Source organism: Microcaecilia unicolor, chromosome 3, assembly GCF_901765095.1.
Source record: "Microcaecilia unicolor chromosome 3, aMicUni1.1, whole genome shotgun sequence".
Lineage (NCBI taxonomy): Eukaryota > Metazoa > Chordata > Amphibia > Gymnophiona > Siphonopidae > Microcaecilia > Microcaecilia unicolor.
Genome location: NC_044033.1, coordinates 89321263 through 89345476, shown reverse-complemented (window position 1 = coordinate 89345476; position 24214 = coordinate 89321263). Strand labels below are relative to the sequence as shown.

General features: G+C 46.0%; 1 protein-coding gene across 1 annotated transcript in view; it reads left to right on the top strand.

The window, feature by feature from the left end:
* The window catches only part of EHBP1 (EH domain binding protein 1), a 763964-nt gene that overhangs the window by 154693 nt on the left and 585057 nt on the right, over nucleotides 1–24214 (top strand). Inside the window, 1 exon segment of the mRNA XM_030196160.1 lies at nucleotides 5175–5311. Coding sequence (XP_030052020.1) covers nucleotides 5175–5311 — 137 coding nt within the window.

The window sequence follows — 24214 nt, the reverse complement described above, 5'->3', positions numbered from 1 at the left end:
GGGAAAATGAGAAGCTCGGTTTTGGTCATATTTAATTTCAGGTGGCGTTGAGACATCCAGGCAGCAATGTCAGACAAGCACGCTGAAACTTTGGTTTGGATGTAAGGTGAGATATCAGGGGTAGATTTGGGAGTCATCAGCATAGAGATGGTAGGAAAAGCCATGGGATGAGATTAATGAACCAAGGGAAGAAGTGTAGATAGAAAAGAGGAGGGGACCAAGAACAGAACCCTGAGGTACGCCGACAGAGGGATAGAAGTAGAAGAGGATCCACCAGAGTGAACACTAAAGGTGCGGAGGGAGAGGTAGGAAGAGAACCAGGAAAGGACAGAGCCCTGGAATCCAAGTGAGGACAGGGTATCGAGAAGTATGCTGTGATCGACAGTGTCAAAAGCAGCGGAAAGATCAAGAAGAATGAGGATGGAATATTGACCTCTGGATTTAGCCAGTAATAGGTCATTGGAGACTTTAGTAAGCGCAGTTTCGGTTGAGTGGAGAGGGTGAAAACCAGATTGTAATGGGTCAAGAATAGCATGTGAGGAGAGAAAATCAAGGCAGCGGTGGTGAACAGCACGCTCAAGTAATTTGGAGAGAAAAGGAAGGAGGGAGATGGGTCGGTAATTAGAGGGACAAGTAGGGTCGAGTGAAGGCTTCTTAAGGAGAGGTGTGACCACAGCATGTTTAAAGGCAGCAGGGACAGTCGCAGTGGAAAGTGAGAGGTTGAGAATGTGACAGATAAAAGGAATAAGAGCAGGAGAGATGGCATTAAGAAGGTGGGTGGGAATGGGATCAGAGGAACAGGTGGTACATTTTGAGGAAGAAAGGAGAAGTGTAGTTTCCTCAATAGTAACTTCAGGAAAGGAGGAAAGGGAATGAGGGGAAGGAGAGAGAGGGGAACGGACTAGTGGAGGGGAGAGGTGGTGAGGTAGAGAAAGCATGTCAGCCCCCCTCCAGCTGCTTAGCATAAGTGAGCCCTCCCTCCAGCCCTAGCATAAACATAATTCAGCTCCCCCTCCAGCCCCAGCATAAGCCCTTTAGCATAATTCAGCCCCCCCCCCCTTCATCCCCAGCATCAGCTGTTTAGCATGTTCCCCCCCACCCCCGCTAGTTCCAGCATCAGCTCCTTAGCATAAGTTCTCCCTGTAGCTCCAACATCAGCCCTTCTCCAGCCCCTGTCATCTTGCATCAGCTTTCCTCAACTCCACATAACCCTCAAGCACCAGCCCTCTTCCAACCCCTCTCTGAAGTCACAATTATTAATTTACACAGCAGTGGGAGAATCTTCCTTCAGTTCTGCTGCTGTGCTCTTCTTTTGCCCATCTCGCTGCCTGTTTGTCGTGTTTAAAACCTGAGTGGGGCTGGAAGCAAGAAGTGATATGGGCACAGGGAAAGCACAGTAGCAGGAATAAATGAAGATACTCCCCCTACTTTGAAAGGTTGGAACCAGTGAGGTAGGCTTGTGGTGCCCTTAAGCTCTGGTGCCTCATTGGCTGCCTTTTTAAGTCGGCCCTGTTTATTGCCTTGCATCATTTCCATGTCAGCAGGTTTTGCAAATAATTCAGGACTGGTTCAGCAATATGTGAGCTTGCTGTTATAGCTTCCCAAGCACATGAGAAGAGAGCACAGGGCAAGGTGAGTGGGATACCAATCAGGAAGTAAGGGAGGGCCTTGAGGAACCCACACACAGGCAAGTGAGAGGAATAAGGCAGGCTGGATGGATGGATCAGTATCTGGCATGAAACATTGGATTGCCTACCTGATAACATGGGTCAGAGGAATTGAGCACTTGCTTCAGTACATAGAGACAAAAAGGAATTAGTCAGGTTCTGGGTTTGCTGTACGAATGCCTGTGGCTTTTGAGGACCCACCAAGGGCATCTAAGTAGTTAGGGATGATCATGGCCTCACAGGTCGTAGCAAAACCAACGGAGATGACCAAGGAAACCAGAGTGCAGTCAAAGATGTCTTCAGAGAGGCAGTTTTTTTATTGGCATCAGCTCACATGAATATCTTTTAAAAATGCAAGACCATAGTGGAGTTGACACATGCTGTGTTTCAGCTACATTGCCTGCATCAGGAGTTCAAAAAACAATCCAAAGTGCATATATGAGGTATTTAAAAATGTATTAACCTCCTCAAGATGCTGTTAAAACCTATAGGGGACTCATGCTGTATCTACCCCTATTAATTCCAATGTGGAGGAGAAGTGCTGCCACTACAGTTGCTTAACACAGTGTCTACTTTTGGTTTGTTTCTAAATCAATAGAGGTAGATGTGGAGGGGCATAATCGAACTGGGCGCCCACGTTTTCCTGAGGATGTCCTCGCAGGACGCCCCTGTGAAGCGGCGAGGAAACCCTTATTATCGAAACAAAATGGGTGTCCATCTTTCGTTTCGATAATACGGTCGGGGACGCCCAAATCTCAACATTTAGGTCGACCTTAGAGATGGTCGTTTTTAGAAATGGTCGTCCCCAGTTTTCGGTCATAATAGAAACCGAGGACACCCATCTCAGAAACGACCAAATGCAAGCCATTTAGTCATGGGAGGAGCCAGCATTCGTAGTGCACTGGTCCCCCTGACATGCCAACACACCAACCGGGCACCCTAGGGGGCACTGCAGTGGACTTCAGAAATTGCTCCCAGGTGCATAGCTCCCTTACCGTGTGTGCTGAGCCCCCCCAACCCCCCCCCCCCCAACCCACTCCCCACAACTGTACACCACTACCATAGCCCTAAGGGGTGAAGGGGGCCACCTACATGTGGGTACAGTGGGTTTCTGGTGGGTTTTGAAGGGCTCACGTTTACCACAAGTGTAACAGGTAGGGGGGGTGGGCCTGGGTCCACCTGCCTGAAGTGCACTGCACCCACTAAAACTGCTCCAGGGACCTGCATACTGCTGTCATGGAGCTGGGTATGACATTTGAGGCTGGTATAGAGGCTGGGAAAAAATATTTAAAAGTTTTTTTTTTTTAATTTAATTTTTTTTTTTTTTTTTTTTTTGAGGGTGGGAGGGGGTTAGTGACCACTGGGGGAGTAAGGGGAGGTCATCCCCGATTCCCTCCGGTGGTCATCTGGTCAGTTCGGGCACCTTTTTGAGGCTTGGTCTTAAGAAAAAATGGACCAAGTAAAGTCGGCCAATTGCTCGTCAGGGACACCCTTCTTTTTTCCATTATCGGTCGAGGACGCCCATGTGTTAGGCACGCCCCAGTCCCGCCTTTACTATGCTTCCGACACGCCCCCATGAACTTTGGTCGTCCCCATGATGGAAAGCAGTTGAGGACACCCAAAATTGGCTTTCGATTATGCCAATTTGGACGACCCTGGGAGAAGGACGCCCATCTTCTGATTTGTGTCGAAAGATGGGCGCCCTTCTCTTTCGAAAATAAGCCTGATAGTGTATGTGTACGCCTCATTTATGCATGTTTGGATTGTTTTTTTGGACTCCTGATGCAAGCAATGTAGCCGAGCCATGGTCTGTGTCAAGTCCACCAAGTGGTCTTGCATTCTTTTATGATATGATATGTGAGTTGTTGCCAGTAAAAGAAATGCCTCTTTGAAGATATCTTTAACTGCACTCTAGTTTCTTTGGTCATCTCCACTGTTTTTTGTTGTGGTTCGAGGTGCGGGGGTTTGTCTCTCTTCTCTCTTTTCTTTGTTCTCACAGGTCATAGGGTACAAGAATAGCTGCTGTCTGGGAAGGGGGTAGATTGATGTAGAGGTTCCAGTAGAGTCAATGGGTCGCAGCTTCTACCTGCTGTTCCCTCTGTAGTATTCTGCATATATTCTGCATTGTGGAGTTGTTCAGAATTCTCCCAGGAGTAAAAGGTCAAAGGCAGATCTGCCCCCAATGTACAAAAAACTTGCACTTGCTGCATATTTGTTATCCTGTCAACTAAAGAGATTTTTAATGTTGTTAGGCTGTTGTCTTTCACAACGATTTGGTTTACTAAAATAAGTTTTGCTTGTCAGCAAATAGTACTACTTATTTTTTGCTTGAAGGCTTCCATTCGTTATGCTTCTGAACTTAATGATGACTGACTGCAGCTCCTCACCCTGGTAAATTGACATTTTCTGTTCCAGTATTCATCATTCCTGCAACAGGCACTGATAACATTGGGAAGAATCATCTTGGCTTGATATAATATTATTCATTCAAGTTTGCAGTTTTCTTTATCAGATTTAGTTGAGAATTAGGCTCATCAATTCAGGGTGAACTATAAGTATTCTTTACTATTTTGTGTGTACAGACATATGCACTGCTTTTTTTATGACCATTTTTTTCTTTTTGGAATTAGTTCTAGTTTTTGGAGAAAATGCCCATAAATCATCATTACAAAAAAAACAGCACCACGGACCTTTAAAAATGGAACACAGTTCTTTAATGAATGAGCCTTGACAAAAAGACCCGACACGGGCCATGTTTCGGTGACTGGCACCTGCGTCAGGGGTCACAGGGATGACGTGGGAAACTTGGGGAATAACTCGAATATATTCCTCTACAATATATTATTCCTTACCCCACGTCTCATATAGTAAAAGCTACAAAGCAACAAGGCACTTTCACTTTCTGTAGCTTTTACTATATGAGACGTGGGGTAAGGAATAATATATTGTAGAAGAATAGTTATTCCCCAAGTTTTCCACATCATCACTGTGACCCCTGACACAGGTGCTAGTCACCGAAACATGGCCTGTGTCGGGTCTTTTTGTCAAGGCTCATTCATTAAAGAACTGTATTCCATTTTTAAAGGACCGTGGTGCTGTTTTTTTGTTTGGACTTTAGTTTGTACTTCGTTCCCTCTCTTTTGTTATATCATAAATCATCATTAGCCATATAGACTTGAGAAAGCTACTGGGATGGATCTGCTCTTTGGGATTCTGTTGGTACTTGTGTTTGGGATTGAGCATTGTCAGAAATTGTGTCGGGATTGAGCATTGTCAGCATTCTAGATGGCCTGCACATTTTGTTTGACCCTATATGGTATATATATGTTTTTATAATTGCTAAGTGGGTTTATTGGTTCTTTCATGAGCTCGGGTTACATCTTATAAGAATTCATTTCAATGAATTATACAGGAAGAGAGGTAAAAGATTTTATGAAAACGTGCTTTTTTTTTGTTCTCTTCTATTGTATTTTATGATTTAAGTTGCATGGTTGGGTTTCTTGTTAGGGATGAAGATATGCAAAGTTTGGCAAGTTTGATGAGTATGAAGCAAGCAGACATTGGAAATTTAGATGATTTTGAAGAAGACAATGAAGAAGAGGAAAACAAAGTAAATCAAGAGGAAAAGGCTGCAAAAATCACAGGTTTGTTATTTAGGTCCAGAAATAAATAACTGTTATCACCATTTTTGGTATTGTACATTGCTTAAATGATCTCTCCTCAAGTTATAATTTAGTTTTGTACAGTAGTAGCATATTGTCTTCATGATTTTCAACATATTGTCATCTCCAATTCCGCAGTACACTATTTATTATGCTGAAAAACTTACGTTTTTCTTTATTACAGTTGTGTACAAAAGTTTAGGCATTTCTGATTAAATTCTATTTCAATGACTTCTCCTCAAGGGAACAGAAGTTGACACAACCTGTACATGATATAAAGTTAACCACAGCAGCAGAGGAGAGGGATTCCAATGCACATAACAAATTGCGAATAGCTGAAGAAAGCACCAAGGACCTCCAAGATTGGGATAGCAAAACAATTCTTTATTGAAAGACCTGATACGGTCTGTGTTTCAGCATAAACACCCATGTCCGGGGTCTATATACAAAACTTAAAAAGTTTCCATGTCACATTACACAGCATATAAAAATAAATACACTAAGTAAAACATAAGAACATAAAAACCTAAAACATGGATATGCAAGCATGCATGGATGTGCAAAATGGTAATCATAATTGAAGATCTATATTATGTGATGAATGCTGTACTTGTGATCAAAGTGCCTGAAGTAAACAGTGGTGAACATTAACTAAATTATGAACTCATCGTAAGGTGTTCTGTTGGAAACCACTTAGAATTGTGAGATACAGCGTCTATACATTTTTTTATGTTTCAACAATTTTTATTGATGAATCAACATTGTACATAGAACCAATCCACGCAATATACAACCAAGTGAGTAGTACATTATATTAAAATGACAACAAAGTTATAAATGTCGTCATCAAAAAGTTTTTAACAATTTTTTCTCATCCTTCCCAAGCCTTTCAACCCATCCACCCCTGGATGTTTGCACACTCTAAATAATATGAACACGAAAACAGTGTATGGTAAGTCATCATATTGCTTCAGTCTTTTCAAAAATTTCCAAAAACCCAATTCCCCAATCCCCCCCAACCCCTCGACCACAATAGGATCAAAGAAGCAGCTATGCATATGAGAAGGAGAACTTGCTCTTGTAACTCCCTCTCTGTCCACTATCTGAGCCCCCCAGTCCCCCACTCCCCTCTCCATGGTTAGATATTCCAAATCTCCCATGTATGTAGTATGAAAGATCCGGTTCCCTCCCCATGCCAAGACCCAATCATTAACATAATCCTGAGATATCAATAAGTTGGTTGAGAATTTGACTACATGCTCGTTGTGCTAAACCATGGATGTATCGTCCCCAAGTTAAGTAAAGGTGACATTGCAGTTTTAGGTTTAAATGCGAATTCCTAAGCTTCAGTGAAAGCAGAGCATGAAACTTATTGCGCCATAACCAGTAGGATGGAGCTTCTGGTTTCTTCCAATGTGCAAGAATACATTTCTTACCTATCAAGCATTCTTTATGGACCAAAGAGTTTTGGTAGACAGTCCCAACTTCACAGGCGAGACACACCCCAGAATGAGACTGTCTGGTGAAACCACCACCTTCTGTCTTAAAATTCTTTCAAAAAACCTAATCACTGATGTCCAGAAGGATTTAATCGCTGGACAATCCTAAATAACATGATAAAAGGTATTAGGGGATCGGTGGCATCTGTTGCACAGGGGTGTGTCTACACCTCCCATCCTGTACAATCTTGACTGTGAGGTGTAAGCCTGACATTCCCTGAGCTCCACACTCCGTATCCATCTGGGAACACTATCCATACAGTGCAGCAAGTCTCAGGAAGTGACCAGTGTCTGCAGATAACAGTGACGAGCGGCAAGGCTGAGATCTCTCTGTGGTCAACACTATTAATCTCTTATGACTCAATGAAATCTATATAGGTTTGTCCGTCGGTTTGTCAAAAAGCTTCCAAAATCTAGTGGTCAGATCAGCACTAAGGGGGGATGGTGGTAACACAGCTATAAAGTGAGGCAGTTGTTTGTAAGCAAATCTATCCGCCCATTCCAATGTTTCGAAGGGCAGTGACTCCAAGGTCTTGAGTGCACAATTACAATCCAAAAAGTGTTGTATAGACGTAAGCCCCTTATCTACCCAAAGTGATAACTGCAGAGTTTCTGTACCCGGGGGGAAGTCTCCATTCCCCCGAATAGGCAGGAGCCCACTACAATGTGGATCAAATGACCAAAGCCTCACCATGTCCCGCCATAAAGCTACCATTGGCCTTATTAGTACACTAGAGCGAAGATAAGCCAGCAGCGTTGGAAAAGAGGTCTGCAAAACATAATGTGGATGTAAAGGATGACACAATATAGTTTCCATACAGACTGGAGTATAATGCTCTGTTCCAAATAGCCAGTCTCCCAGTTGATGTAACAGGCAAGCCATATTGTAGAGGCTGATATCCGGAACCCTAACCCCCCCCCCCATTCTCCAATTGCCCACCAAGTACCGAATTAAGATCTGAGGCCACTTTCCTGCCCAACAAAATCTCGAAATCAGACCCGAGAGAACCCTCAAGTCTTTAGCGGACAGATATAAGGGCAACGTCTGCAAGAAATACAGCCTTTTGGGAAAGATGATCATATTAAACAAAGAAATACAACCTATAAAGTAGAGCGGGAGACCCTCCCATCTCCCAAACAGGTCCTTAGTGTAAGAAAACAATTTAGCCACATTTACTTTGTATAGTTGGAAGGGGTCCCCAGTAAGCTGAGTGCCTAAGTAAGTGAAAGCTGTCCGAGATCTTTTAAAGGGACATCGGAGCCGCCTCCACTCCACCTCTGGTGGGTGAAGAGTAAGGACCTTGGATTTATCTAAGTTAAGGTGAAATCCAGAAAAGTCTCCAAATTCAGCAAAGATATCCAGGAGTGCTGGCAAAGATGTTCGGGGGGTCACGCAAGAGTATCAAAAGATCATCAGCGAAGGCAGATATTTTAAATTGCTCTGTACCAAACGTAACACCCCGCAGATCCCCCACTCCCACTAGGTCCCGAATCAAGGGGTCTAACACTAAGACAAATAGAAGCAGGGAAAGGGGACAGCCCTGCCGCGTACCTTGTGCTATTGCAAATGGTTCTGAGAACGTTTTGTTCACCCACAGCTCTGCTATTGGGTCACAGTAGAGAGCCCTGAGAGCTGTCAGAAAAAACCCAGTGAGACCATATACCTACAACACTGCAAACATAAAGTCCCAATGTACACAGTCAAACGCCTTCTCTGTATCAAAACTGATAAGCAGAGAAGGAGTGGTAGTGCGATGCAGCATTTCCAATGAAGCCAAGATCTTTCTCATATTTCGTGCCACTGAGCACTCCCTTACAAACCCAGCCTGAGGATCAGCCAATCGATTTGCCAACATTTTTGCAAAATGTTTAGCCTCATTTGGAAGAAGCGAAGTAGACTGATAAGACTCTGCCCGAAGGGGTCTCTCCCTGGCTTTAACACCACAATCTGGGCCTTTCTCAGAGTGTCCAGCAATACTCTGCTTTGGATAAAAAAGTTAAAAACCACCGACAGGCAGGGGGTAATCTCTGACACCAAGATTTTGTAGAATTCCGAAGATAAACCATCCACTCCAGGAGACTTGTAAAGAGGACTGGCCCGGATACCCCATCTGATCTCATATTCCGTAATAGCTGCATTGAAAGTACCCTGCTGGGTCTCTGTCACCCTAGGGAGAGCTTGACCAGAAAGATACGCCTCACTATCCAAGCCCACATTTTCGGGGGGGGGGGGGGGGGAGTATAATTGAACATACTTTAGTGATGTCCTCATTAGTATGATGGTATCTCCCTTCTGCATATCTCGGCTGGGACACATAACGCAATCCCCCCACTTGCTTCACCAACCGCGCAAGCAGCTGTCCGTGTTTATTAGCATGTTTACATAACTGATACCGGTAGTAAAAATATGACTTTTGCATTTTAGAGTGAATCAGTTGGTTCAAGGCCACTTGCAAAGCCAAAAGGCAGACCTTGTTAGGTATTGTTGGAGCAGACCCAAACAATTGCCTATCTCTCCTGACCTGTGCCTCCAGGCGAACCAACTTTGTATCCCTCACCCTTCATTTATATATAGAGTATGATGTAATGGAACCTCTTAAAACTGCCTTGGTTGCCTCCCAAAAGAGTACTGGATCCATCGGGAAGCTCACTTTGTTATGGTCCCCATAATCCTTCCAATGAACACGTATATAGGAATGAAAAGTAAGGTTGTAATACAGATCTCTAGCAAATTTTCAGCGAGGCCGGAGTCTCAGGCAGTGTCCCAGGACAGAGAGATCCAGATCAGTGCATGGTCTGGCACCTGAGTGGGACCTGTCTCTGCCTGTTGCAGGGCCGAGGACTGTCCTGTAGATATTTATTTATTTATTACATTTGTACCCCGTGCTTTCCCACACAATGCAGGCTCAATGCGGCTTACATAGTAATTTGAAATACAAAGTCATATAATAGAAATTTCAAAACATTATAAGTTGAGCTTGATATTGTATGATAAGTTGATCTTGATAACGTATGATTAGTATAAGAGAGGGTAGACAGGATAGGATAGTGTAAATTTGGGAGAAATGGGGTAAGGAGGGATAAAATAAAGGGGAGATGGAGAAGAGAAAGATGGGATGAGTAGAGGGGGAATGGGGAGGAGGTAAGTAAAACCAGTGATGGGGTCGTTATCTAATTCAGAACAGAATTGGGAGTGGAGGTTGGTAAGATTAGGTTGGGACATTAGGATAGGCTTTCTTAAAGAGATGAGTTTTCAGCATTTTTCTAAAGGGCAAGTAGTCGTTAATAAATCGGATTGGTCTGGGTAGAGCATTCCAAAGCTGGCTGCCCAAAAAGGAGAAACTGGATGAGTAGTAGGTCTTGTATTTAATTCCTCTACAATTGGGAAGGTGTAGGTTGAGATAAGTTCATCAAGAAAATAGATCTGTTTCTGACAGGGAGGTTGATCAAATCACTCATGTAGCCGGGGGATTCTCCGTGTATGATCTTGTGGGTCATTGTGTTGATCTTGAAATTTATTCTTTCTTTGATGGGGAGCCAGTAGAGCTTCGCCCAGCACTTTTAGGTTTAAAAAGCAAAACGATGTGCATGTAAGGACTAGATAAAGGAATTAAAGTGTAAAGCAAACGCCCTTAATATGTAATACTTGGTAGTAATAATGAAGTGATGATGGAATAGTTACATAGCAGGCAGCCTGAGCTAACAGATTTATTTTCCATTTAACATAATTAGCTTTGTATGAACTCGGCAGCTAATAGTGTGGTGAACTGGACAGTGTTGTCACATATATACTGACTCTGAACAGAACTTCTGCATGAAGGAAGCCCTTTCCTCATTATTCAATACCCCACTGTGAAATAGTTAAAAAAAAAAAAAAAAAAAAAAAAAAAAAAGGCAAGTGCATTTTTATAATGTACCACTTCATTTCACAAAACTAAAGGAGCAAGTTCCCACATGCCATTTTTTTCTTTTGATGTAGGCATAGGGAAAAAAAAAAGATGCTAAATGAACTTGCGGAGCTACTGTTAGAAATATGCAATCTGTCCCTAAAATCGAGTGTAGTACCGGAAGACTGGAGGGTAGCCAATGTTACTCCGATTTTTAAGAAGGGTTCCAGAGGAGATCCGGGAAATTATAGACCGGTGAGTCTGACGTCGGTGCCGGGCAAGATGGTGGAGGCTATTATTAAGAATAAAATTGCAGAGCATATACAAAAACATAGACTGATGAGACAAAGTCAGCACGGATTTAGTGAAGGGAAGTCTTGCCTCACCAATCTAATGCATTTTTTTGAGGGGGTAAGCAAACATGTGGACAATGGGGAGCCGGTTGATATTGTATATCTGGATTTTCAGAAGGCGTTTGACAAAGTGCCGCACGAAAGACTCCTGAAGAAATTGCAGAGTCATGGAATCGGAGGTAGGGTATTATTATGGATTAAGAACTGGTTGAAAGATAGGAAGCAGAGAGTAGGATTGCGTGGCCAGTATTCTCAGTGGAGGAGGGTAGTTAGTGGGGTCCCGCAGGGGTCTGTGCTGGGTCCGTTGCTTTTTAATGTATTTATAAATGACCTAGAGATGGGAATAACTAGTGAGGTAATTAAATTCGCCGATGACACAAAATTATTCAGGGTCGTCAAGTCGCAGGAGGAATGTGAACGATTACAGGAGGACCTTGCGAGACTGGAGAATGGGCGTGCAAGTGGCAGATGAAGTTCAATGTTGACAAGTGCAAAGTGATGCATGTGGGTAAGAGGAACCCGAATTATAGCTACGTCTTGCAAGGTTCCACGTTAGGAGTTACGGATCAAGAAAGGGATCTGGGTGTCGTCGTCGATGATACGCTGAAACCTTCTGCTCAGTGTGCTGCTGCGGCTAGGAAAGCGAATAGAATGTTGGGTGTTATTAGGAAGGGTATGGAGTCCAGGTGTGCGGATGTTATAATGCCGTTGTATCGCTCCATGGTGCGACCGCACCTGGAGTATTGTGTTCAGTACTGGTCTCCGTATCTCAAAAAAGATATAGTAGAATTGGAAAAGGTACAGCGAAGGGCGACGAAAATGATAGTGGGGATGGGACGACTTTCCTATGAAGAGAGGCTGAGAAGGCTAGGGCTTTTCAGCTTGGAGAAGAGACGGCTGAGGGGAGATATGATAGAAGTGTATAAAATAATGAGTGGAATGGATCGGGTGGATGTGAAGCGACTGTTCACGCTATCCAAAAATACTAGGACTAGAGGGCATGAGTTGAAGCTACAGTGTGGTAAATTTAAAACGAATCGGAGAAAATTTTTCTTCACCCAACGTGTAATTAGACTCTGGAATTCGTTGCCGGAGAACGTGGTACGGGCGGTTAGCTTGACGGAGTTTAAAAAGGGGTTAGATAGATTCCTAAAGGACAAGTCCATAGACCGCTATTAAATGGACTTGGAAAAATTCCGCATTTTTAGGTATAACTTGTCTGGAATGTTTTTACGTTTGGGGAGCGTGCCAGGTGCCCTTGACCTGGATTGGCCACTGTCGGTGACAGGATGCTGGGCTAGATGGACCTTTGGTCTTTCCCAGTATGGCACTACTTATGTACTTATGTACTCCTAGGTTTCAACTTAATTGCTTTTTTTTAAATTGTACTTATAAATAGTAAGTCTTATTGTTAAGCACCTGATTCTCATGATACGATATTTGTTTTGGTGGCCCTTTACTAGGTGAAAACATCTCTGCACGAATACAGGGAGTTCCTTTAACCAGCCCATCCAAATCACACAATGATTGATTTACTCTAACCGATAAAACCGATAACTGCCTCTGTGTACATTAGTATGCTGCACAAGCCGGCATGTTTGAAAATATAAGTGAAATCAAATAAAATGCTACCAACAATAAAGAGCGACATTGTGGATAGAGCAGCTTGTAGGTGTGCTTGCTTTGGTTTGGGTGAACAGGGATGATGGCTGCTTGGAGGAGAGGGAAAGGGAGGCAAAATTAATTGGCTTCGTTAAAAAATTGACAGAGAAAACTGAAAAATTTGAACTTTTGGGCCAATCCTTGATTAAAGACAAGAATTTTACCTCACGACGCCTGGAGTATTTGGAGAATCAATCCAAAAGATTGACTTTGCGTTTTATAAATTTTCCTCGGTCTCCTTTGGTGGTACCAATTCAAATGGTTAGAAAATACTTTATGGAGACTCTGGGAATGCCGGAGACTTCGTTGCCACCTATAACACGTGCCTATTATATTCAAACTGGTGGGAAACCACCAGAAAATTTACAACAAGGTGCAATGAATCTTACGGCATTCCTAGAGTCCTCTTTAGAGGTAATTACTCAACGAACCACATTATTGGTAACTTTTGCGATGGAAATGGATAGGGACGCAGCCCTTAAGCTTTCTTTGAGGCATTTAGACTCCATGTTTTTGGGTTCAAAGATTAGAGTTTTCCCTGATTTAGCTAGAGATACTCAACAGAGACGTAAGATTTTTTTATCTTTACGTCCTAGAGTTAATGCTATAGGCGCAGATTTTCTTTTACGATTCCCATGTGTATGTAGGATAAAACTTCAGTCTAAGCAATATCAATTTTTTGACCCAAAACAGTTGGAAGATTTTTTGATAAGCAGAGAAGAGGTAAATGTACAAGTTTAGTCACATATGCAACACTGTATGGTAGAGCTGAGTCACCCGATTGGGAAATAAGCTGTTCTTTTGGATTTAATATGTTTTGGTATTATATTGTATTTCTTAAAGTCTTGGATCAACTACCTAAATTGTGGGCGTTAGTATGAATATTATTTTCGCAATGTTTATTTGCAGACTCTATTTGTTTCTTTGTAATTTTCATACTTGTGTATTATCACTCATAAGTAAATATTATGAATGTTAAAATTGATAAATAAAGAATTAAAAAAAAAAATTAATTGGCTTCAACTTTTTGATGTCTTGCTGTCTCCTGTTCTCAGTCAAACCTCCTTGGATTACCCTTTGGTTCTGATGTCACTCAGACCAATCAGACACTCTGAATCAACCTAGTGTGAATGTTTGTGTATGGTGTGTTCAAAAGAGCTAATCAAAGTGAGACTGTCGAAACCTAAAACACATCTAATGAATCGTTTGATACTTTTAAAATATGCACATAAAAATTATAAAATCCTTACAGTTTTATGCTAGTGCATGTGTTCATCATTGCTATCAATAATTTTAAATATTTTTATTTATTTATTGCATTTGTATCCCACATTTTCAGGCTTATTTTCGAAAGAGAAGGGCGCCCATCTTTCGACACAAATTGGCATAATCGAAAGCCGATTTTGGGCATCCTCAGCTGCTTTCCTTCGCGGGGACAACCAAAGTTCACAGGGACGTGTCGGAAGTGTAGCGAAGGTGGCACTGAGGCGTGCTTAACACATGGGTGTTCTCGGCCGAAAATGGAAAAAAGAAGGGCGTCTCTGATGAGCACTTGGCCGACTTTACTTGGTCCATTTTTTCTTAAGACCAAGCCTCAAAAAGGTGCCCGAACTGACCAGATGACCACCGGAGGGAATTGGGGATGACCTCCCCCCCCCCCAGTGGTCACTAACTCCCTCCCACCCTCAAAAAAAAAAACTTTTAACATATTTTTTGCCAGCCTGTATGCCAGCCTCATATGTCATACCCAGCTCCCTGACAGCAGTGTGCAGGTCCCTGGAGCAGTTTTAGTGGGTGCAGTGCACTTCAGACAGTCGGACCCAGGCCCATCCCCCCCCCCCCCCCCCCACCTGTTACACTTGTTGTGGTAAATGTGAGCCCTTCAAAACCCACCATAAACCCACTGTACCCACATGTAGGTGCCCTCTTCATCCCTAAGGGCTATGGTAGTGGTGTACAGTTGTGGGGAGTGGTTTTTGTTAGGCTCATCACCCAAGGTAAGGGAGCTATGCACCTGGGAGCAATTTCTGAAGTCCACTTCATTGCCCCCTAGGGTGCACTACAAATGCTGGCTCCTCCCACGACCAAATTACTTGCATTTGGTCGTTTCTGAGATGGGCGTCCTCGGTTTCCATCATCGCTGAAAATCGAGGATGACCATCTCTAAGGCCGACCTAAATGTTGAGATTTGGGCGCCGCGTCCCTGACCGTATTATCGAAACAAAAGATGGATGCCCATCTTGTTTCGATAATACGGGTTTCCCCACCCTTTGCGAGGACGTCCTGCAGGACTGCCTCAGGAAAACTTGAGTGCCCCGTTCGATTATGCCCCTCTTTCCCACCTTATGGCGTGCCCTCTAGTTCTAGTATTTTTGGAAAGAGTAAACAAGCGATTCACGTCTACACGTTCCACTCCACTCATTATTTTATAGACCTCTATCATATCTCCCCTCAGCCGTCTCTTCTCCAAGCTGAAGAGCCCTAGCTAAAAGCTGCTTTAGCCATTCCTGATAGGGAAGTCGTTCCATCCCCTTTATCATTTTCGTCGCCCTTCTCTGTACCTTTTCTAATTCCACCATATCTTTTTTGAGATGCAGTGACCAGAACTGCACACAATATTCGAGGTGTCGCACCATGGAACGATACAAAGGCAATATAATATCCTCATTTTTGTTTTCCATTCCTTTCCTAATAATACCTATTAATTTTCTTAGCCACCACTGCACACTAAGCAGAGGGTTTCAACGTATCATCAACGATGACACCTAGATCCCTTTCCTGGTCGCTAACTCCTAATGTGGAACCATGCATTACGTAGCTGTAGTTTGGGTTCCTCTTTCCCACACGCATCACTTTGCACTTGCTCACATTAAACGTCATCTGCCATTTAGATGCCCAGTCTCATAAGGTCCTCTTGTAATTTTTCACAATCCTCCCGCGATGTAACTACTTTGAATAACTTTGTGTCATCAGCAAATTTAATTACCTTACTAGTTACGCCCATCTCTCGGTCATTTATAAATATGTTAAAAAGCAGCGGTCCCAGCACAGAATCCTGGGGAACCCCACTAACTACCCTTCTCCATTGAGAATACTGACCATTTAACCCTACTCTCTGTTTTCTTTCAACCAGATTTTAATCCACAATAGAACACTACCTCCTATCCCATGACTTTCCAATTTCCTCTGGAGTTTTTCATGAGGTACTTTGTCAAACGCCTTCTGAAAATCCAGATACACAATATCAACTGGCTCACCTTTATCCACATGTTTGTTCACCCCTTCAAAGAAATGTAGTAGATTGGTGAGGCAAGATTTCCCTTCACTTAATCCATGTTGACTTTGCTTTTGAATATGCTCTGTAATTTTGTTCTTTATAATAGTCTCTACCATTTTGCCCGGCACCAACGTCAGACTCACCGTGCTTTCCATGTGGGTGCTCTCCTCGCCCGCTGGTGGCCAGAACTGGTGGCTGCTATGGACTGTTTTCTGCTGTCTTCCATGTTCCAGACTTCAGCAAGTCCGGTCCGGATTTTCCAGGTTGCCAGACTTGCTCTGCTGGTTTGTCCTTGAACAGCAACCTTACTTGGCTGGTGATTGCTGCAGCTGAGTGTCAGCTGCTGATGGACTTATTAGCTTCTGTGAACCTTGCTTGCTTTGCCTTGGTATCAAAGGTCTTCCATGAGTTTCCTGTTGGTTGTTCGAGTTCCTGCTCTGAAAGTTTCCTGTGTGATTGACCCTGCCTGTTCCTGGACATCTCTTGATTTCTGCCTGCCTAAAGACTCTGGTTAGTTTATGGATTACCCTTGTTTGCCACCTGCCTAGAGACTTTGCCTGGACCTGATTACTGCTTTTGGTAGCCACCTGCCTAGAGACTTTGCCTGGATGTGATTGTTTGCTGCCCACTATTAAAGTCTCTTCTAGTTATCCTGTGGTTCCTGCCTGTTATGTTCAACCTTGCTTTTTGCTTGGGTGATTTGCCTGCCGCTGCTGCTCCTCGGCAGTGGTCCAAGGGCTCACAAACCTAGTTGCTGCGTTGAGAACGTGACACCTATAATTTCCCGGATCTCTTCTGGAACCTTTTTAAAAAATCGGCATTCCTTGTCATCAAGCAGATGAATCCATTACGAGTGGGTTGTGTCCATCAACCAGCAGGGGGAGATAGAGAGCACTGAAAAACCATAGTGCCTCATGGCCAGCTAGCTCCATCTGCCTCTTCAGTATTTTCTATCTCCCCAGCAGGGTGGTTGCAGCTTGTTCAAGCTCCTTCAGAAAATCTGCCTGGGGTGGCTCCTGTGCTTTTCCCAGTTGTAGCAGGGGTGTTGTGGCTGATGGTGCCCACTTTAAAGGCAAATAGGTTAGCCCTGTCCCTGTCTTTGCCCATGCTGTGGATGCAGGCACTTAGGTTCGCCCTTTCCCTGCCTTTCCCACGCTACTGATCCTCCTGAGTTGGAAATTTGCCTCTTTCGCTGTTGCCTCAAACTTTCCTCACAGCGTTTAAAAAAAAAAAAAAAAAAAAAAAGTTGTGTCGTGTCGCGCTTTGGCGCTGCGATCCCAGAAAAGAGGTTTTCTTCTGATTGTGCAGTGTGACCGGAGCTCAGAGACTTGGTCTGGTGAGGTAAGAGCATTTTGTAGCTCCTCCTGGGAGGGCCCGCGTTCGGGATGATTTTGGTGCGAATCTGCCATTTTGAATTCCGCCGCTTTCGGCGATGGCTGCTGAGAAAGTTAAGCGCTGTTCCGTTTGTGGCAAGCGCAAATCTGCAGCAGGGCTCTGTAAGGCGTGCTTTTCAGACGGTAGAGCCGGCCCGAGCATGGCGAGCGATGTTCCTTCCCGCTCCGTGGAGCTGGCAGCGGGCGCCATTTTGGAGCTGAGGTGGAGGGGTTTGAGCCTGGGGGGCGCCTTGTGTAGAGGCTAATAAAAGAGCTGTTTCCCCCGGACTGGAACCGGGAGGCCAGGGTGAGCCATTTTCCCCTGAATTTGTTTTATTGCTGCATAATGCATACATGTTAAAAAGAACTGTTCTGCAGGGGTCCCCTGCAGCCCTGCTTTCTGTATCCCCTCCAGTGGAGTCTGGCCTTGGATTACCATCAGGTGCGTTTTCCTCTGACAGATGGCCGCAAGACAAGTGCAGAAGTGTGGATTCCCCTTCAGAGAGTAGTGCACCCCCTTCCTCCCCCCCCCCCCCCCCTGGGGTCGGGATGTGAGGACTTTGAGGGGTCTGTCAGGCCTTCGTGGTCTGGAGAGCCAGAAGAAGGTGCAGGATTGCCACCGGATCCAGATGATTCTTCCGCGGTGAGGATTTTCCACCGCGATGAGCTGCCAGCGCTTATTACTGATGCCTTGCAGGTCCTCTCTTTAGAAGACCCTGGGAGTTCTGAGACCTCCTCCGGTAATCCGAGGATGGCAAGTACTAAGACGCCTGCTCGAGCCTTTCCTTTGCATGACTCCATCCAAGAGCTTATCACGGCTCAATGGGCTGACCCCGAGGGGCCTTTGAAAGTCGCCAGGGCTACGGGGCAATTATACCCTCTAAGTGAGGAGCATTTGGTGCGCCTAGCAGTGCCTAAAGTGGATGCCCTAGACACGGCTGTGACAACGAAAACTACCCTCCCAGTGGAAGGAGGAGTTGCCCTGAAGGACATGCAGGACAGTCGCCTGGAATCAGCTATGAAACGGTCCTTTGAAATTTCAGGCCTATCCTTACGGGCATCTGCATGCAGCTGCTATGCTGCCCGAGCCTGCCTCGCTTGGTTACAACAGGCAGTGGAACAGCCCGGAGATGGAGCGGAGCCCCTTATGGAGATGGTCCCGCGGATGGAGTCGGCCTTGTCTTTTTTTGGCTAATACCCTTTATGATCTGGTCAGAGCTTCGGCTAAACAGATGGCTGTAGCGGTGGCAGCTCACCGTCTTCTGTGGCTACGGCATTGGGCAGCTGACATGGCCTCTAAGTAAAGGTTGGTGAAGTTGCCCTTTCAAGGCCTTCTCCTGTTTGGTGAGGAGTTGGAGAAAATTGTAAAAGGCCTGGGGGATGCCAAACCCCAGCACTTACCCGAGGATAGGCCGTGGCGTTCTTCCAAGGGTCAGGCGGTTCCCTCCTCTTACAGACCTTGCTTCCGTGAAACTAGAAGGTACCACCCGGGGCGTTCTGCTGGGTTCACTTCGCATGGCCGTTTTCAGCAGAGGAACTCCTTTCGCTCGGACAAACGTTACGCAGCAGCAGGCTCAAGACCTGGAGTTCAAGGGCGACCCTCTCAATGATGGTGTGCCGGCCCCCTCCTCGATTCCTGTGATAGGAGGACGACTTTCCCTCTTTCTCGAGGAGTGGGCCAAGATTACCTCAGATCAGTGGGTCTTGGACCTGATCAGAGAAGGCTACAGAATAGAATTCAATGCCCCAATAAGAGACGTGTTTGTGGAGTTCCGATGCGGTTCTGCCGCCAAATGGGCGGCGGTAGAGGAGACCTTGCAAAGCTTGATTCACATAGGTGGCTGTTTCCCCCGGGCCTCCCACCAAACAAGGTCTAGGCCGCTACTCCATTTACTTCATGGTGCCGCGAAAAGGAGGGTCTTTTCAGCCTATCCTAGACTTAAAAGAAGTCAAGAAGTCTCTAAGAGTGCGGCATTTTCACATGGAAACCCTGCGCTCCGTCATAGCGGCGGTACAGCCAGGAGAGTTTCTCACGTCTCTGGACCTGAAAGAAGCTTACTTGCACATACCAATTTGGGCCCCCGCACCAGAGGTTTCTGTGTTTTGCGGTGATGGGAAAACATTTCCAGTTTTGGGCCTTGCCTTTTGGCCTCGCCACAGCTCCCCGATCCTTTTCCAAGGTAATGGTGGTAGTAGCTGCTTTTTCAGGCGAGAGGGTATCCGGGTTCACCCGTACCTAGGCAACTGGCTCATCAGAGCAGACTCTGCAGAAGAGAGTCATCAGGTTACAGCCAGAGTGGTCTCAGTACTGCAATCTCTGGGCTGGGTCGTCAATATAGCCAAAAGTCACCTGACCCCCTCTCAATCTCTAGAATATTTGGGGGCTAGGTCCGGTTCGACACAGCCTCGGGGATGGTCTTCCTACCCGAGCAAAGGCAGTGCAAGCTTCAGAACCAGGTCCGTCTGCTCCTGAGGATGCCTCGCCTGCGAGCTTGGGACATAGTCCAGCTGTTGGGGTCGATGGCGGCCACTTTGGAAGTGGTGCCTTGGGCGAGAGCGCACCTGAGACCTCTGCAATGTTCCCTGCTTCAACGGTGGTCTCCTATATCTCAGGATTATCAATGCAGGCTCATGTGGCTCCCTGCGGCCCGGCTCAGGGTAGAGTGGTAGCTCTCAGACAGCATGCTGTGGTGAGGAATGCCGCTAGTGCTCCCCGATTGGTGCCTGGTACTAACAGATGCCAGCCTGAAGGGCTGGGGTGCACATTGCCGGGGAAGGCATGCCCAGGGCCTTTGGACACCCGAGGAGTCGGAGTGGTCCATCAATCGCTTGGAGTTGAAAGCGATTTTCCAGGCGCTTCTGGCCTTTCAATTGACCCTGGAAGGATTGGCTGTCAGAGTTCTGTCGGACAACACGACAGCAGTGGCCTTCTTAAATCGCCAAGGAGACACTCAGTGCTTTGCACTAGCAGCGCAGGCCGCGCAGATTTGCCACTGGGCCGAGCTTCATCTGCAGTTTCTGTCAGCATCTCATATTGCAGGTCAGAGCAACGTGCAAGCTGATTATCTGAGCAGGAATCAAATTGACCTAGCGGAGTGGGAACTTGTAGATGAAGTTTTCCTGCAGATATGTGCCAAATGGGGAAAGCCCGTAATGGATCTTATGGCGTCAAGCACAAATGCCAAAGTCCCGTGCTTCTACAGCAGACGGAGAGATCCTCGCTTGGCAGGGTTGGATGCTTTGGCTCAACCCTGGCCTCAGGGCCTCCTGTATGTGTTCTCTCCTTGGCCCTTGATAGGGCGAGTACTCCTGCGTATTCGGTTCCACCAAGGAGAGGTGATCCTCTTTGCCCTCGATTGGCCCAGGAGGCCGTGGTATGCGGTCCTCCGGCAGATGCTGTAGAGGATCCCCTGCCGTTACCTCTGGTACCGCACCTGTTGTCACAGGGCCCGGTGACCATGGAGGATGCCTGCCGCTTTGGTGTTACAGCATGGCTATTGAGAGGGCGCTATTGAGAGACAAGGGATATTTCAGTAAAGTCATTTCTTCTCTCCTACAGGCCCGCAAGCGTTCCACTTCCTACTACTACTACTATTTAGCATTTCTATAGCGCTACAAGGCATGCGCAGCGCTGCACAAACATAGAAGAAAGACAGTCCCTGCTCAAAGAGCTTACAATCTAATAGACAAAAAATAAATAAAGTAAGCAAATCAAATCAATTAATGTGAACGGGAAGGAAGAGAGGAGGGTAGGTGGAGGCGAGTGGTTATAAGTGGTTATGAGTCAAAAGCAATGTTAAAGAGGTGGGCTTTCAGTCTAGATTTAAAGGTGGCCAAGGATGGGGCAAGACGTAGGGGCTCAGGAAGTTTATTCCAGGCGTAGGGTGCAGCGAGACAGAAGGCGCGAAGTCTGGAGTTGGCAGTAGTGGAGAAGGGAACAGATAAGAAGGATTTATCCATGGAGCGGAGTGCACGGGAAGGGGTGTAGGGAAGGACGAGTGTGGAGAGATACTGGGGAGCAGCAGAGTGAATACATTTATAGGTTAGTAGAAGAAGTTTGAACAGGATGCGAAAACGGATAGGGAGCCAGTGAAGAGTCTTGAGGAGAGGGGTAGTATGAGTAAAGCGACCCTGGCGGAAGATGAGACGGGCAGCAGAGTTTTGAACCGACTGGAGAGGGGAGAGGTGACTAAGTGGGAGGCCAGCAAGAAGCAGATTGCAGTAGTCTAAACGAGAGGTGACAAGGGTGTGGATGAGGGTTTTGGTAGAGTGCTCGGAAAGAAAGGGGCGGATTTTACGGATGTTGTAAAGAAAGAAACGACAGGTCTTGGCGGTCTGCTGGATATGAGCAGAGAAGGAGAGAGAAGAGTCAAAGATGACCCCAAGGTTTCGAGCTGAGGAGACAGGGAGAATGAGAGAGCCATCAACAGAAATAGAAAACGGGGGGAGCGGGGAGGTGGGTTTGGGGGGGAAAATGAGAAGCTCGGTTTTGGTCATATTTAATTTCAGGTGGCGTTGAGACATCCAGGCAGCAATGTCAGACAAGCACGCTGAAACTTGGTTTGGATGCAAGGTGAGATATCAGGGGTAGAAAGGTAGATTTGGGAGTCATCAGCATAGAGATGGTAGGAAAAGCCATGGGATGAGATTAATGAACCAAGGGAAGAAGTGTAGATAGAAAAGAGGAGGGGACCAAGAACAGAACCCTGAGGTACGCCGACAGGCAGAGGGATAGAAGTAGAAGAGGATCCACCAGAGTGAACACTAAAGGTGCGGAGGGAGAGGTAGGAAGAGAACCAGGAAAGGACAGAGCCCTGGAATCCAAGTGAGGACAGGGTATCGAGAAGTATGCTGTGATCGACAGTGTCAAAAGCAGCAGAAAGATCAAGAAGAATGAGGATGGAATATTGACCTCTGGATTTAGCCAGTAATAGGTCATTGGAGACTTTAGTAAGCGCAGTTTCGGTTGAGTGGAGAGGGCGAAAACCAGATTGTAATGGGTCAAGAATAGCATGTGAGGAGAGAAAATCAAGGCAGCGGCGGTGAACAGCACGCTCAAGTAATTTGGAGAGAAAAGGAAGGAGGGAGATTGGTCGGTAATTAGAGGGACAAGTAGGGTCAAGTGAAGGCTTCTTAAGGAGAGGTGTGACCACAGCATGTTTAAAGGCAGCAGGGACAGTCGCAGTGGAAAGTGAGAGGTTGAGAATGTGACAGATAAAAGGAATAAGAGTAGGAGAGATGGCATTAAGAAGGTGGGTGGGAATGGATCAGAGGAACAGGTGGTACATTTTGAGGAAGAAAGGAGAAGTGTAGTTTCCTCAATAGTAACTTCAGGAAAGGAGGAAAGGGAATGAGGGGAAGGAGAGAGAGGGGAACGGACTAGTGGAGGGGAGAGGTGGTGAGGTAGAGAAAGCATGTCAGCCCCCCTCCAGCTGCTTAGCATAAGTGAGCCCTCCCTCCAGCCCTAGCATAAACATAATTCAGCTCCCCCTCCAGCCCCAGCATAAGCCCTTTAGCATAATTCAGCCCCCCCCCCCTTCATCCCCAGCATCAGCTGTTTAGCATGTCCCCCCCACCCCCGCTAGTTCCAGCATCAGCTCCTTAGCATAAGTTCTCCCTGTAGCCCCAACATCAGCCCTTCTCCAGCCCCTGTCATCTTGCATCAGCTTTCCTCAACTCCACATAACCCTCAAGCACCAGCCCTCTTCCAACCCCTCTCTGAAGTCACAATTATTAATTTACACAGCAGTGGGAGAATCTTCCTTCAGTTCTGCTGCTGTGCTCTTCTTTTGCCCATCTCGCTGCCTGTTTGTCGTGTTTAAAACCTGAGTGGGGCTGGAAGCAAGAAGTGATATGGGCACAGGGAAAGCACAGTAGCAGGAATAAATGAAGATACTCCCCCTACTTTGAAAGGTTGGAACCAGTGAGGTAGGCTTGTGGTGCCCTTAAGCTCTGGTGCCTCATTGGCTGCCTTTTTAAGTCGGCCCTGTTTATTGCCTTGCATCATTTCCATGTCAGCAGGTTTTGCAAATAATTCAGGACTGGTTCAGAGAGAGATTTGGTGCCAGGATTTGCCAGGATTTGGTGCCAATTTGAGGCTTGGTATGCTTCTAAAGCGATCACACCCATGCGGGCTTCTGTCTCGCCGATACTTGACTTCTTGCAGGATGGTTTACAAAAAGGCTTGGCCTATAATTCCCTGTGTGTTGAAGTGGCAGCCTTAGCATGTTTTCGAGGGAAGGTCGCTGGCCTGTCTCTGGCTGCTTGCCCGAATGTGACACAGTTTCTTAGAGGGGTGCTTCGGCTCCATCCTCCCATGCGGGCCCCGTGTCCGGCGTGGAACCTGGGGTTAGTTTTAAAGGCCTTTCAGTGTTCGCCCTTCGAGCCACTTAGGCGAGCTTCGGAGAAGGATGTGACTCTAAAGACGGTCTTTTTGGTGGCCTTGACATCGGTGAGACGGGTATCTGAGCTCCAGGCACTGTCCTGTCGAGACCAATTTTTGCAATTCTCAGGGTCCGGAGTAATGGTACGTACGGTGCCTTCCTTCATGCCTAAGGTGGTTCAGCGTTTCACCTAAACCAGCCTATTTTCCTGCCCTCCTTTTCTAAAGAGGAGTTTCCAGAAGCGTATGGGCAGTTGCACCTTCTGGATGTGCGAAGGGCTCTGTTGCAATATCTGCGCATGTCAAATACCTTCAGGAACTCTGACCATCTTTTTGTTCTTTTGTCAGGTCCATGCAGAGGGTCTCTAGCGTCTAAGGCCACTATAGCCTGTTGGCTCAAAGAAGCTTTCAGCATATCTGTTATCTGGCCGGCCTCCACCTGAAGCCTTTAA